Raw genomic sequence first — 14,871 nt, 5'->3', positions numbered from 1 at the left:
TTTCCAAACAATTCGGTTATAAAATAACTAAAAATGGTAATATATCCAAAAGATCTCATAATATCTTAAAATCACTCAATCAAGTTCGAAACTTGCATAAACTGGCACGGTCTCCATTCCTCTTCATAATTCAACAACCAAAATTCGCAATGCATCAACAAACAACTCTAGCAATTCCACTTTACATGCTAACTCCTATTTGTTTGTACTCTGTACATCGGTCATCGACTAGCACTCACATATGTTCCTACGGTCTGTATCTATCTGTATAGGAGGACACTGGAGACAGGAGGGGAGGATGCTAGCGGTCACGGCTCACCTTGTCGGCTCGGTGGACCGCGGACGGTGGGGCGGTTCGGCCTGGAGGCCTGGATGGAGGAGTCAGACTGGCAGCAGGCGGCAGCTGGTGGGCGGAGAAGGAGCAGCGGAAGCGCCGCCGTGCCCGCGGGGTCGCCGTCGCGGCGTCGTCTTCCAGTCCCAGGAGCGCCGGCTGCCGGTGGGGAAAGGTGAGGGCCGACTGCTGAGTCGCCTCACAGGAAGGCGAGATCGAAAGAAGAGGGCAGTTAGGATCTAAAGTTTCTGAAATGAAATGTGCCAAAATATTAAACATTTACTGATTATAAAATTAATTAGAACCGTCTATAAACTATAAGACTAATTAATTCATCATTAACATATGTGTACTTATTAATTATTGTAGCAATCTAGTATCTAATTATAGTCTAATTGGACTCATTAGATTCGTCTCGCGATTTACATGCAAACTATGCAATTCATTTTTTATTTAATCTAAATTTAATATTCTATGCATGTAAGATTCATTTTCGATATGATAGTTTTGGAATTTAAATTTTATAACTAAACAAGACCTAGGTCCTGAACACTAAAAAAACATAGTATTTGCTACAATACATAAAAAAAAAGGGTTTTTTGGATTCCTGCCATTACAATTCTCCGACTTTGGAAGAATGCCACTACTTTTCACGTTATTTGAAACTTGCCATTAAAATTTTGCAAACCTCACAGAATTGCCCTGATCTACGCTTGCTACGTCTCTGGGCCCACTGTCAGGGCGCGTTTTTGCGTATGCGGACCGTATTGCCCCTCCTCTTCTTCTTTAAACCGTCCGGTCGGCTCGAGCCGACCCCACTCGCCTCGTCTCGCCTCCTCCTCCCCAGACTCGTCTTCTCCCATTCCCCATCCCCGAGCAAACCACCGAAACCCTAACCCTAGAGATTGACGGCGGCGGCGTGATTCGCGGCGGCGATTGAAGGTTTCCTCGACAAGGACTGGCAGCAACTGAGAGGAACCCTAACCTCGCATCAATCGGCGGGGATGGAGGCACCCTGATGGTGGGAAGCGCCGGCTTGGCGCCGCCATGCGCTTCCACTGGTGCTGCGGCGATGGGGGACAGCGGTAGCAGGTACCCAATCTGCATTCTTCTATAGTCTAGTTGGCGATTTAGGCGTCTGATTTGCTTTGTGCACGTTGTGTTGATTTGGGGATGAATTTGACTTTACTTCTGCCTAGGGATGGGATGTTTGCGGTAGAGGTAAAAGTCGAAGGGTTCATGCTTAAAGACGCTAGTGGTAGAAAATCATACACAAAAGGGCGAGTTTTCAAGTGGGATGTTGAGTATGGGTCACTGACGTTAGACTTGCTGTTGAAACATCTGGCAACCGAGTTGAATCTATGCACTGACCAGTTACCCACTGTTTGGTTTTATGACAAAAGATTGAATGAGGACACCAGACTAGCTGATGAGATACAAATGATTGATTTGTTTGAAATGTATAAGGAAGAGATGACATGCCAGGTTGTAGTAGGTGTATTTGATAGATCTACTTGTCAGGATCATGAGTTTGATGAACTGGAGCCTCTGTGTGTGATTCCTCCTGCTGATGCACCTGATGATGCACCTGATGATGCACCTGATGATGCACCTGTTGATGCAGCTGATGATGCACCTGATGATGCAGCAGTTTTAGGCACTCATGGCAGTCGTAAAGCACCCACTAGATGTCCCACTCAGCCTATAGTCAGGCCAGCTGCTGCTCATGAAAATTCAGAGGCAGCGGATGAGGTAGAGTGTGATAGAGAACCAGATATTTTTGACAACGAAGAAGAATATGTGGGACTTGGTGATGAGGCCACATATGCTGAAAATCCACAGCCACCAGAGTTTGCACATCCACAGCCATCTGACAATGCTAACTCTAATGCCACCGATGATCCTGATGTTGATTTTGTCCATGTCGAGGCAAGGTGGATGATGCTGATCCTGACGAGGTCACTGTATTGCATGATCCTGAGAATCCCAAAATTGTGAAAGGGGAGCTGTTTCCTGATATCATTGCATTTAGGAAAGCCATAAGACATTATGCTGTGAAGACTGGATTTGAGTTTGCTACTGCTGGTTACAAAAGTGACAAGTCAAGGTTCATAGCAAAGTGTGCAGCAGAGGGATGCCCTTGGCGCATACATGCTTCCACCATTTTTGATAAAAAAACTGTACAGGTACATATCATTCTGTCCTGTCCTTTGGTACCCATTTGTTTACCCTTTCTTAACATCTAACATTTTTGTCTTGCTTTGAACTGTGTTGTAGATCAAAGTGCTGCCTGCTCCCCACAATTGTCCTACCACCAAGCTAAGAGAAGGGAAAATGGCCAGTCAAGGCTGGTGTGCAGACAGGCTTGGAGAGTGGGTTAAGAACAACCCAACAAAGGGAGCAAAGGATGCAAAGGACAAGTTGGAGGGTGACTTTGGAATTAAGCTGAAGTACTCTAAAGCTTGGTCTGGTTTGAAGGTAGCCTTGGAGCAAATTCATGGTAAGTACGAAGAAAGCTTTCAACTTTTGTACAATTGGGCAGCACAACTAGAAATAAGTTCACTTGGAAGTAGAGTACAGATAGAGGTACAGAAGGTTGGTAAGAGAAATAGGTTCAAGAGGATATTTGTTGCTTTGAAGCCATGCATTGATGGATTTTTAGCTGGTTGTAGACCTTTTGTAGGAGTAGATGCATCTTTTCTTAATGGAAAGTATACTGGGCAATTGGCTTCAGCAACAGGTGTTGATGGGCACAACTGGTTGTATCATATTGCTTTTGGGGTGTTTGACGCGGAGAATGAGGACAATTGGACGTGGTTCCTAGACAATTTGCACAGTGTCATAGGAGACCCTCCAGGTCTAGTGATATATTCTGATGCTTGTAAAGGGTTAGAGAATGCTGTTGGGGCTGTTTTCCCCAATGCTGAAAACAGGGAGTGTGCAAGGCACATGTACAAAAACTTCATGAAGTACTACACGGGAGACGTTTTCACTGATCATTTGTATCCTGCTGCAAGGAACTACACAGAGGGCATGTTCAAGTGGCATATGAAGAAAATCTATGAGTTTGCTCCTGATGCAATAGACTACCTGCAGCAAAATCATCCTAGGATATGGTACAGATGTGGCTTCTCTGAGCATAGCAAATGTGATTACTTAACTAATAATGTATCTGAGAGCTTTAATGCTCAGATCAAGGAATTCAAAGGACTTCATCTCCATGAGCTAGTTGACAGGATTAGAGAGCTCATAATGGAGAAAAGGTACCTAAGAAAGAAGCTGGCACAGAATTGGGGAGATGGAATCCTACCTGGTGTAATGAAGGACTTGAACCTCAAAAGCAATAACCTCAAAGTTGTTAAGGTTAAAGTCAGTGATGTTGACTTCGCAGAGGTGACACTGCTGGATGATTGGAATAACCAGAAAAGACACATAGTTGATCTGAAAAACAAGAATTGTGGATGCAGGGAATGGCAGGTAACTGGCAAGCCATGCAAGCATGCCTTGGCGTGGATACTGTCCAACAGAGGTCTGCAAATTGCTGATTTTGTGCATGAATATTACTCAGTTGCAAAGTTCAGAGCAGCTTATGAAGGTAGAGTTGAGGCAATGCCAGACAGATCCCAATGGCCAGAAGTTGATCTTGGATTTAAGGTTTACCCACCTTTGCTTGGAAGAGCACCAGGAAGGCCGAAGGTTCAAAGGCAAAGGGGATGCCTAGAGAAAAGGGCCGCCAAAAAGAGAGTCAAATGTTCAAGGTGTCGAGGTTTTGGTCACTTTGCCAAGACATGCAAACTTGAGATGGTTGGAGAGGATGGAGAAACAGCACCAACAAAAAATAAAAGGTAATCCTTGCTCTAAATTATTTAGGATGCATTTTTTACTATAAATCATGGGTTAAGTCATTGCTGTAAATCCTGTACAGGAAGAGGACTGAAGACACAGCTGGACCATCATTTGTCAAAAAGAAGAAGCCATCAAAGAGGAAGAAGACCCCTAAGAAGAGAAAACACCTGCCAAGAAGAGACAGCAAAGGGATGCTGCTGCTCCTCCAGCCAAGGTAGTCAGAAGCTTGATGGACCTAATTTTTGGTGATGGACACTGAAGTTCATGCTGATGGACCTATTAGATTTTGGAACTGTGAATTGGAGCTTTGTGTGCCTATCATGGCCTGTAATGCTTGAAACCTAGAACAAGCTTGTAAAGCTCCTAATGCTTTTGTGTGTGCCTGTCATGGCATGTGTTGCTTGTGAACTTGAACAAGCTATTTCCCTGAATTTCTGTATACTATTTCGCTGTCAGTTTCAATTCGCGGTCAGGTTGAACTTGAAATTTTGTGTTGCTTGTTAACTTGAAATTGTCATACCCATGCATACAATAGCATTCATTCAAGGGTTACCCTTCATTCAATATCTCTGTTCAAATTTTCATACAACTGCAAAGATAGAGGGCTACCTAATTGACTAGTTCCAGACTACCACAGTTTGCTAACAATACAACCCAAAGCTACACCTAGACAAACTGCTGCTATCACAACAGATTCCGATTTCAACCTCTGCATTTGCACCTTCAGATCCCACAACCCGTCCACGGCACTGTCAACTTTCAGCTTCAGTGCATCTAGCTCTTGCTTCATCTCCAAAATGCGGTCATCACAACAACCACCAAGGTCTCCGAAGCTGGGAGGGATCGACTTCTTCCAATGAGGTGGAAGTTCCCCTGGGTTGCGCAAGTAAGCAGCATATTGTGCCTCGGACATGATGACGCCGCAGGTTGTTGGGTCATCCTGCATCACATTCAACCCTAGCGGCATGAACACCAAACAAGAGACCCGAAATTGCACACAAATTTAACACAAAACGACTTACTTTGATGTTGTTAGGGCACTTCACGAAGCTTTGCCCATAAGTTTTCGGCTGCTTGCTGACGATCCGAACCAGCTCGATGCGGCAACCAGGGCAATCCACAAGTGCGGGCAGCGGCGGGCTTTGACCCGGCCTCTGCGTCGAGCTGGAGCCGGTGGATGGCGGCCGCCAGATCTGCTTCAAACTCATCCTCGACTAAGCAGCCGCCAAATCTTGGAGGCCGTCGGCGGCGAACCCGGCGAGGGGAAGCAGGCCTCGACGGCAATGGCGTGCGGGAGAAGAAGGGAGAACGGGAGAAGACGAGTCTGGGGAGGAGGAGGCGAGACGAGGCGAGTGGGGTCGGCTCGAGCCGACCGGACGGTTTAAAGAAGAAGAGGAGGGGCAATACGGTCCGCATACGCAAAAACGCGCCCTGACAGTGGGCCCAGAGACGTAGCAAGCGTAGATCAGGGCAGTTCTGTGAGGTTTGCAAAATTTTAATGGCAAGTTTCAAATAACGTGAAAAGTAGTGGCATTCTTCCAAAGTCGGAGAATTGTAATGGCAGGAATCCAAAAAACCCTAAAAAAAACTTGTCTTTGCCCAAACACACTAAAATTTTGTGGTATTTGAGTCCTAGACACTATGATACTCTTTCGACTCGATTGTTTAATTTATATTTTTGGTAACTGTATGATGACCCCACTGAGGCTAATCTAAAAATGTAGTCGAAATAATGGTAATGCAACTGTCGAAAAAACCGATAGCAGTATAAAATCAGGAGCAGACAGTACGGCCCGAAAAATGACTCGGGAATTTACAAGCTGTTCCTGCGCGTACCGGCAAGTCAATGAATGAGATGAAAGTAGGGAATAAATCGGGTGCCGCACACAATCAGCCTGCTCCAAATTCGAAACCTGATTAATGGGCCATCAACGTCGATCGTAATAACTCTCCCAATTAAGAGAACAAGCTCGTTACTCCATCGATGGTCCTGTTGGTTCATCCGCGCTAAACTTTAGCGTGGAAGAATCTTTATGTACTCTCTCCGTTTCAAAATAAATTCAATTCTATAATTTAAATTTTATTCTATAAAGAATGTAGTTTTGACCTATCAACCACAAAAGACAAGAGTCTTTCGAAACTTCTCATATAAAAAACAAGCTAATGTCTAGATTTTTCTTACAAATTACAAGGAGCAATTTGGTAATTTGCACATAATATTGGTTCACATGTTTGGTCCTAGAATTATATTTATTTTGGTATGGAGGGAGTATGGGTGCTAAATAAAATTTATTTGTAAAATTTTTTCATAGATGAGTGCAACTTTTCAAGATGAATCTAACGAGTCAAGTTCCACCACAATTGGCAATATAATACTACAATAATCATTCTCTAATCATACGATCAAAATTTTTATTAGATTCGTCTCGCGAAGTAACATAGTTATTTTCATAAAGTGTTTTTATTTAATATGGCTAATTAATAATTAAAGTTAGACCGATGATATCCTCAACGCCCGGGCCAGAAAGGAGCACTGGAGCAGAGCCCCACACGTGTGCATCGCACGGAGGAGGGAGAAGCAGAAGCAGAAGCAGAAGCATCTCGATCTTCTAGAGGCCCTCGCGGACGAGTGACGAGAGGCAAGCTGTTGGTTGCATGGTCCTTGTTACGTAGTCCAAGTGGCGTCCTCCCCTCCCTTCCTCAGCCGCCGCCGACAGCGAGCCCCTAACCCACCGCCACGTCTCCGGCCGCCGACGGCGCACCCTGCGGGTCGCCGGCGGCTGGGCCCTCTCGGGTTTCCTCGCCGTTCCGTTCCAGTGTGCATCTGCCTCATGGCGCTGTTCCAGCTCCGCGGCGTCGCTGTCGGTGTCCGCGTCGAGACGACGGCTCGGCGCCCCGCTGCAACCGTTCCACGTGTGTTCGTACCACGCGCCAAGGGGGCCAGGAGTCGGTGGTAGAGGGTCCATCCGTGCTGCTCCCACCTAGGCCCCGTTTGGGAGGGCTTCACCGGCAGCTTCACGAGCGGCTTCAGTGAAGCCCTCCTAAATGTTTGTTTCAGTACCGGCTTCACGTGTGAAGCCGGTTCTGAAGCCGTCGGCGGCTTACACATGTAAGGTGAAGCCATGAAATCGTGGCTTCACGCGGCTTACACATCAATCTAACAAGTGAAACTGTTTTGCCAAACATTTTCTAAAACGGCTCCAACTCCACCAGAAAAGCCGCTCCATCTGAGAAGCCAGAGCCGGAGCTGTTTTTGGAAGAGCCGAAGCCCTACCAAACGGGCCCTACTCCCTACGTCACAAAATAAATACAATTCTAAGATCGGACACGTAAACCAATACTAAGTGCAAATTAACAAATTACCTATTGTCTTTTGTAAAAAAAATCTAGACATTGACTTGTCTTTTGTAGGAGAAGTTTATAGAGACTCTTGTCTTTTGTGGTTGCTAGATCAAAGTTACATTTTTTTTGACAAATTCTGAATCATAGAATTGTATTTATTTTATGATGGAGGGAGTAGGGACGAAAACGGACGGGAATGGGCGGGAAAATCCATCAACCATTTCTGTTTCCGTTTTCTATTTCAAAAAATAGGACCGGGAGCAAAATAGCCGGGTACGAAAATGGAAACGGGATATAATGATTACGGAAATGGACGGGAACGAAAAATCTACTGGAATGTATTACTATTTAATCACCATTTATTTTGCATTGATATAATGCTAGACACGACTTTACACAAGCTATTTTTTAAAAAATATGATCAATATTTTTGTTTCCTATGATTAAACCGTGAAGTATATGTATTGAAGTTGAGGAACATGAGATGATATATGGTGTGCTTATTATTTTTTTCGGATTTTATAAATACGAAATTAATACGAGATTATTCTAGTTAAAAATGAAATCCCGTAAATACGGACGGAATACATCCCTTCCAGCTTCTCGTTCCATTTCTGTGTTTTTTTCATAAATACAAAATGGATGGAATAAATATAGAAATATATTTTATGGTCCGTTTTCATCCTTATTACTCCCACCCAGGCACATAGTGTCAGTGGCAAGGCTTCGTAATTTACGCGGAAGCACGTGGACCGACTTGAGAAACGTAGAGGCAGGCCCATCCGGGCGCCCGGTTCCGTGGATATTTTAGATCCGATCTCGTGAACCCGTAAATAAAAAAAACATCACATCAAATATTTTGATATATGTATAGAGTACTAAATAAAGTCTATTTATAAAACTTTTTACATGAATGAGCTGTAAATCGCGAGACGAATCTAATGAGCCTACTTAAGCATGAATTAATTAGCATCATTATATTCGTCTTGCGATTTACAACCTATCTGTGCAAAAAGTTTGATAAATAGACTTCATTTAGTACTTCAAATTAGTAAAATTCCTTTGAATTTTTTTTTCAACGAAACTAAACACGGCCATAATGTAGAATAGAAAATGCGGCTGTCAACTACCATGTGTATTCCACTTCCGTTACCGCAGGTATACAAAGACGCAACAAGACATTTGGGCCGTGTTTAGTTCCAACGCAAAAAAAATTTGTGATGGAATTTTGCTAATTTGAAATACTAATTGAAGTTTATTTATAAAACTTTTTGGACAGATGGGTTGTAAATCGCGAGACGAATCTAATAATACTAATTAATCCATGATTAATTCATATTTAACGGATGGTACTGTAGCACCACTGTTGCACGGGTTTTTTTGTGTTTACTGGGATTACGGGTAAAAATCAAACAAGGCCTTGACTCCATGAAGCATTCGGCACACCGACACATGGGCCACAGAAGATCCTGCCTTGCCTTTACCCCCACCCAATTTCAAAATCTTCATACCATCCGCAACCAAAACCTCCAACAAAACAAGATAATCAAAACAAAGTTCAAAATCCAAAAATAGTCCACACTAACACAACCATAACCAAATTAAGGATCCATCAAGTGTGCTTTTTTACCCACTAACAAGCTCATCATCACTAAGTCACTCCTCACCAATCTTTTTTTTTTGAAGTTAATAACTCCTCACTAATCTCCCCAACCCCAAGGCTCCAACCGCTGCTGCTGCTGCTGCTCTTCTCCAACAGCTAGCTAGCAATCCCTCTTGGCTGGCTCTCTCCCCTTCCTTTCCATTTCACCTCGCTGCGGCTGCGGTTTACCTCTCCCTTTCTCTCACCTTCCTCGCCCACCTCCATCGCCTCCTCCTTAGGCTATCTCCAACCATTCCCCCCATCCAACTCCCCCCAAACGTACTATTTACTATATTTTACTACCTCCCTCCAAAAGATTCCTCCCTCTATAACTCCTTCTCTCCAACCATTCCCTCCATATCTATTCCCCCTATATACTATCACTCATTAACTAACTATTTATTTAACATTTTTGAATTTTAAAAAAATCATAAAGTATTTATACGGTCATAATACACATTATCATCATGTTACGGGGCTCAAACAGGATTAATATCGCGAAGAAACGACGTGATTAGAGATATAGGGGGAGTTGGAACTCACTCTATATAGGGGGAGTTTCAACTCCCCCCATATATAGGGGGAGCTTTGGGGGGAACCGTTGGACCGGATTTCCCCCCAAACCTCCCCCTACGTGGGGTGGGGGGACTTATACCGTGAACCCTTGGAGGTAGCCTTAAGCAACGCCCCCCCAAGCGACCCGCGACCCTAAGCGCCACCACCAACCGGGCCCAAGCACACCCACTGGCGCGCTCAGCGGCGGCAATGGCGGGGCGCCTCGTCTCCTCCCCCTCCTCGGCGGCGGCCGCGCTCGCCGGTCGGGATGCGTGAGGTCGCGGCGCCGGATGGGGAAGGACGCCGGCGAGGCGCAGCAGCAGCCGCCGGACGGGGCGGGCGGCGGCGGAGGCGGAGGCGCAGGAGGCGGAGGAGGAAGGGGCGGTAGCGGCGGCGGCGGCCGCCGCTGCTGCTGCTGCGGAGGGACAAGGGTGGTCAGGCTGCAATGCGTGGCGGCGCTCGTGCTCGGGGTAGCGGTGCTGCTGTCGGCGGTGTTCTGGCTCCCGCCGTTCGCGCGGCGGGGCAGGGGCGCGGAGGGGCCGGATCCGGGGGATGAGTTCGGAGGTGAGCGCCTCCGCATTGCGAGATCTCGGTCTCGTTCCTCTCTATGCCGACGAGTACTGGCTGCTGGTTCGATCTGTGCATATTTTCGGCCGGGTGCTGGCTGGTGATTGCTCAGCTTTGGATCTGGATATAGGCAGTGAATAGCTGCGGCTTTTGGGCTGGAAATTTTGAATCAACTTTGACTGCGAGGAACCCTGTCGAGACGCTGTGAGTTATGTTAGGTTCGGACAACAAGCTGGATCTCTCTTCTAGAGCCCTCCGCTAGTGTCTCATCATTCTACTGGTGTACCGCCTGCAGATTTAGTCGCGTATGGTTCGTGTTTTGCTGGATTCGATGCTTGGATTGGATCAGTGCTGATTGGCATGTGTCGGTGCTCCTTTTTTTTTTGTTTTGAAGCGGGGCTTTGTGACACACAAAAAAAATCGTGTCAACATGAGCGAGTGTTTGTGTGTTTGGTTGGAAATTGAACCAACTGCAACGTGTAAGGAAGGGTCCTCCTTTGGTATCCGCTGCTGCTATTTTTGTGAAAATAGTAAGTTTAAGAACATGCTGCCAAAATGGGAGTACTATGCTGGATTGCTGGCCTGGGTATCGGGGAATGGTGGGAAGTGGTCACAAACTATTTCTGTTGATCGCTGATGTACCATTTTGGATTCTGGGGATTGTGTATATTGCAGAATTGGGTGATGTAAGGGATACTGATTTTGTGCACTGGCCTGACTAGATTTTGTGCTTTAATTGTAGATAAGTTTTCATTTGGCCATGGGATTGTGCACTGGATTTTTGTATTCATCTTAGTTACTTTAGGATGAGATGAACCAAGGTATTTCTGGCCATTTCTATCCCTTCGTTTAGCTGCATGAAGCGTTCTTGAATTTTACTAGGGAGCCCATAGCTTGTACAATATAATATGCAATGAACTCATGGCAAAAAACATTCCATTATAGCATATTGTTTACTAACGAATCTATATTTTGCAGCTGCTATAGTGGCAAGCTTTAGGCTACACAAGACAGTTCCTGAGCTGAATGGAAATAAATCTAAGCTCGAATTTGATATCTACGAGGAAATTGGCATTCCTAATTCCACCGTAGGCCCTCCAACTTTCTGATCTATGCATTACTTGATACTTGCATCCTGTTGCCGTAAACTGATGCTTAAAGTTCTATACAGGTGGTTGTGAATACGCTGCACCCATTAGATGGCTCCAATTGGACAAACGTCATCTTCAGCATCGTCCCTTTCCAAGAGGCCTTGACTATCTCATCGACATGGTTGAGCATTCTTAGATCCCATTTCATGTCCTTGGTTGTACGGCAGTCAACACTCCACTTGACTGACTCTCTATTTGGGAATTCATCATCCTTTGAAGTAGTTAAATTCCCAGGAGGAATAACAATCATCCCTACACAAACTGCTTTTCTTCTTCAGAAACCCCATGCGACTTTTAATTTCACTCTGAACTATCCAATCTACAAAATACAAGACAGAACCAACGAGTTAAAGGATCAAATGAAGGCAGGACTACTTCTCAGTCCATACGAGGTTAGTAGTACCCACTGTCCTAGTTTATATGCAATTGTCTTCATTATCAGTTCAAGCTGAAGCATATTTATATGTAAGATATGTTATTTTGACTCGACTTCTAGTGACCTTCATCATGGCACAGGTGTATAGGCATTTGGTAATTTTGCATGTGATGCAAATGGTGCATATGATCTTGTAGACCTATTTGTGACATACATTTCTGGTGTTTACCCATTAGTTTGCTCAGCACTTTACGCAAATAATCTGTAAACATGAGAGATCATGCAGGGCACCACACTAGGTTCACAGGATAATCTAACTAACATATTTCCTTAGTAAGAACCATGAAAAAGAACAAAGCACAAAAAATTTCTGTCTTGCTGTAGTTTGTTTTGTACAGTTGCTTGGCAAGATAGCAATTCAGACTGGTGAAAATTCCTAGGCATTAATTAGTAGTGTAGTAGCTATCTGTTTTTTCCTTGCAAATTGAATCTTTGGGTTTGTGCAATGCAGAATCTGTATATCAAATTGACGAATTCGCAAGGTTCCACGATTCTTCCTCCAACAATTGTTGAGACCTCTATTGTCCTCGAAGTTGGAAATCACCAGCCATCTGAGCCATCTGTGCCAAGGATGAAGCAGTTGGCGCGGACAATTACCAATTCATCTTCATCCTCTGGAAACCTGGGCCTGAATCATACTGTATTTGGCAAAGTAAAGCAGATTAGCCTTTCGTCCTATCTTAGGCATTCCTTACATAGTGGGGGTGGTTCAGATGCACCTAGTCCTGCACCCATGCATCATCATGCTCATCACGGCCATCATCACCATCACCACAGTCCTGACAACAACAGGCGTCTAGCTCCGGCTCCTGCTGCTGCTCCAACGCATTTTCCTGTGCCACAACCCAGATATGGTGCTCCACCTCCATCTGGGTGTCCATACAGCAAAAACAAGCCAAAGAAAAGAGGGCCAATTACACAAGCTGCTGAACCTGCAGGTGGTGACCAACGTTCTGCTTCTAGGGCCCCACCACCACATCCATGGTCACCTTCGCCTGGTAGTCGTTCTCCACATCATCCCACTATGCGTGGTAGATCCCCTGTTCCATCCTCTCCTGTGCTACCGGAGCCACCTTTGCCCACCGTTTCTTTTGCTCATGCACATCCTCCAAGTGAACATGGAAGGCGGACAAGTCCTGCTCCAAGTGAACAGGCAACACAAACGGGTCCTGCTGGGATGTCACAAGTGGCTCCTTCACCTCTTTCATGTGAGTTATTTCTCCATTTATATTTTTCGCAACTTTAGAATTTTTTATCCACAAGCAATTTATTTATACGCTGCTAAGTGTGCGCAAAGCAAGTAAATGCTATTCAAATCGTAACAAGCTACTATTATACATCTCGCTGTAGGATTTAATTAAACAGTTCATGTTAGTGTTGTTTATCCACAGTTTCTGCTTATGAGAATAACAGTATATACAGTTGATTTGAGTGTATATCTGATCTTAATTACTTACATACTCAGTTGAGGTTCAATTGCCAAGTTCTTTTCTATGAATACTTGCATCAATTGACGTCGGCAACACAAAATGAACCGAAGGTTTGGAAACTGGGGAGCGGGGACTCCTTAGTTGTGGGTTTGAGAATACACACATTGCCCCTTTTCTATTTGAATCATAATGAACCAAACTTTTGTCCAATCAGTTAACAATAACAAAATGGAGTAGATGAGCCCGAGCAGACATTTGTACTACTCATGTGTAAGCTTTCGTATATTTAGCTCATAATACCAGCATATCATCAATTCTGACTGTATAACATTGTGCTGTTGCAGCTGACGCTACCAGGATGCAGGGTGATTCCTGTCGCTGGGTTCTTTTTGTCTTTATATCATGTATCCTAATGAGGCTACTATGATGAATGGAGCACACGGCTAACCAGATATGAATTAGAGAGGTCTGCGTCAGCAAGAGAGGACGGGGCTCCACCGTCGGTATCATCTGGTTGTAGCCGGGCGATGCGATCGGCTCTGGGGCAGGCGGCCAAAAGCGCAAGGAAGCTCACCCCCTGCCTCGGCATGCCGGTACACTCGCTGCTGGTGCATGTAAATATGGGTGGGGAATGGGAAACGGGGGGTATAAGGCAAACCGCAAGAGGGGCGGCGGCGGCTGCGCGTCGTGGTCAAAGCCACAAGGGTGGCAGGCCCTTCTGTAGCGCGTGCGCGCCTGCCCCGGTCTGCCGTGGTACTGCCTGCTGCTGCTGAACTCATTAGAGTATCTCTCCTCAAGTGTGAAGGACCTTTGGTTTTCGCATATGAAAGGGCGCGGCGTTCGCCTCACAGTTTTGTGGAGGCTCGTTACTAAGTTTTGCATCCACGCCCAGTTTTGCTATGATCTTCTCTTTTGAGTTTTCGTGGTAATCCCATCTGTGCGCTACAAATGAAAAAGAAAAAAAAAAGCTGAGCTGTGACCTCTGTTGCTGGCGTTCTAGACTCATTTTCAGCCATCTTTTGCCGGCATCCATGCATGTTTATTCCTAGAGAAGTTCAGATACTGTTTATAGGTTTATTGGGCTATATATAATGTGGTGGTGGTGTCAGGTGTGACTGTGAGGCTCCCGGGACCCTCTCACCAATGTCGCGTGATTGCATTTAGGAGCTTCTGATGCAGATGCCAGGCGGTCGTGCCGCTCCGCCTCCGCACATCACATGGCCGCTTGCCGCGAGGACTCGGTGGAATACCAATATTCATCCGTGGGCCATGGCCTCGGCTCGCTCCTGCAGCCGTCGAGGAGCACCTACCTGGCCGGGCACCCCGGCGCCGCGATCCCGGGTGTGCCAGCGTCGCATGCTGGATCTTGGAAAGGAAAAGAGCCACCAGGGCTGTGTTAGGGCTGTGTTTAGATCCAAAAATTCTCTCTCCAAACTTCACTATTTATCTATCATATCAAATTTTTTACCTTATGCATGGAGTATTAAATGTAGGTAAATAAAAAAATTAATTGCATAGTTTTGATGTACACGACGAGACGAATTTTTTGAGCCTAGTTAGGTCATGGTAGA

General features: G+C 45.3%; 2 protein-coding genes across 4 annotated transcripts; both read left to right on the top strand.

Moving 5' to 3' along the window:
- The first annotated feature begins 1,804 nt into the window (after positions 1 to 1,804).
- LOC120675129 lies at positions 1,805 to 4,395 on the top strand. The gene is made up of 4 exons (XM_039956214.1): positions 1,805 to 2,141; positions 2,261 to 2,517; positions 2,609 to 4,176; positions 4,257 to 4,395. The coding sequence occupies exons 1-4, from the start codon at positions 1,805 to 1,807 to the stop codon at positions 4,393 to 4,395; spliced, it is 2,301 nt and encodes a 766-aa protein (XP_039812148.1).
- Positions 4,396 to 9,868: 5,473 nt separating this feature from the next.
- LOC120673536 lies at positions 9,869 to 14,249 on the top strand. Of its 3 annotated transcripts, XR_005674678.1 has the most exons (6): positions 9,869 to 10,280; positions 11,262 to 11,371; positions 11,455 to 11,826; positions 12,322 to 13,078; positions 13,645 to 13,833; positions 13,883 to 14,249. XR_005674678.1 is itself a non-coding variant. In XM_039954411.1 (5 exons), the coding sequence occupies exons 1-5, from the start codon at positions 10,007 to 10,009 to the stop codon at positions 13,725 to 13,727; spliced, it is 1,596 nt and encodes a 531-aa protein (XP_039810345.1). In that variant the 5' UTR covers positions 9,869 to 10,006; the 3' UTR covers positions 13,728 to 14,249. The 3 variants fall into 3 exon arrangements, 2 of the variants coding, with proteins under 2 accessions (XP_039810345.1, XP_039810346.1); XM_039954411.1 differs by having other exon boundaries at positions 13,645 to 14,249; XM_039954412.1 differs by lacking the exon at positions 9,869 to 10,280 and adding an exon at positions 11,074 to 11,104 and having other exon boundaries at positions 13,645 to 14,249.
- The last annotated feature ends 622 nt before the right edge of the window (positions 14,250 to 14,871 follow it).

The sequence above is a fragment of the Panicum virgatum genome, chromosome 5N, assembly GCF_016808335.1.
Source record: "Panicum virgatum strain AP13 chromosome 5N, P.virgatum_v5, whole genome shotgun sequence".
Classification (NCBI taxonomy): Eukaryota; Viridiplantae; Streptophyta; class Magnoliopsida; order Poales; family Poaceae; genus Panicum; species Panicum virgatum.
The sequence above is the reverse complement of the archived record's forward strand: the minus strand, read 5'-3'. Positions and strand labels throughout refer to the sequence as shown.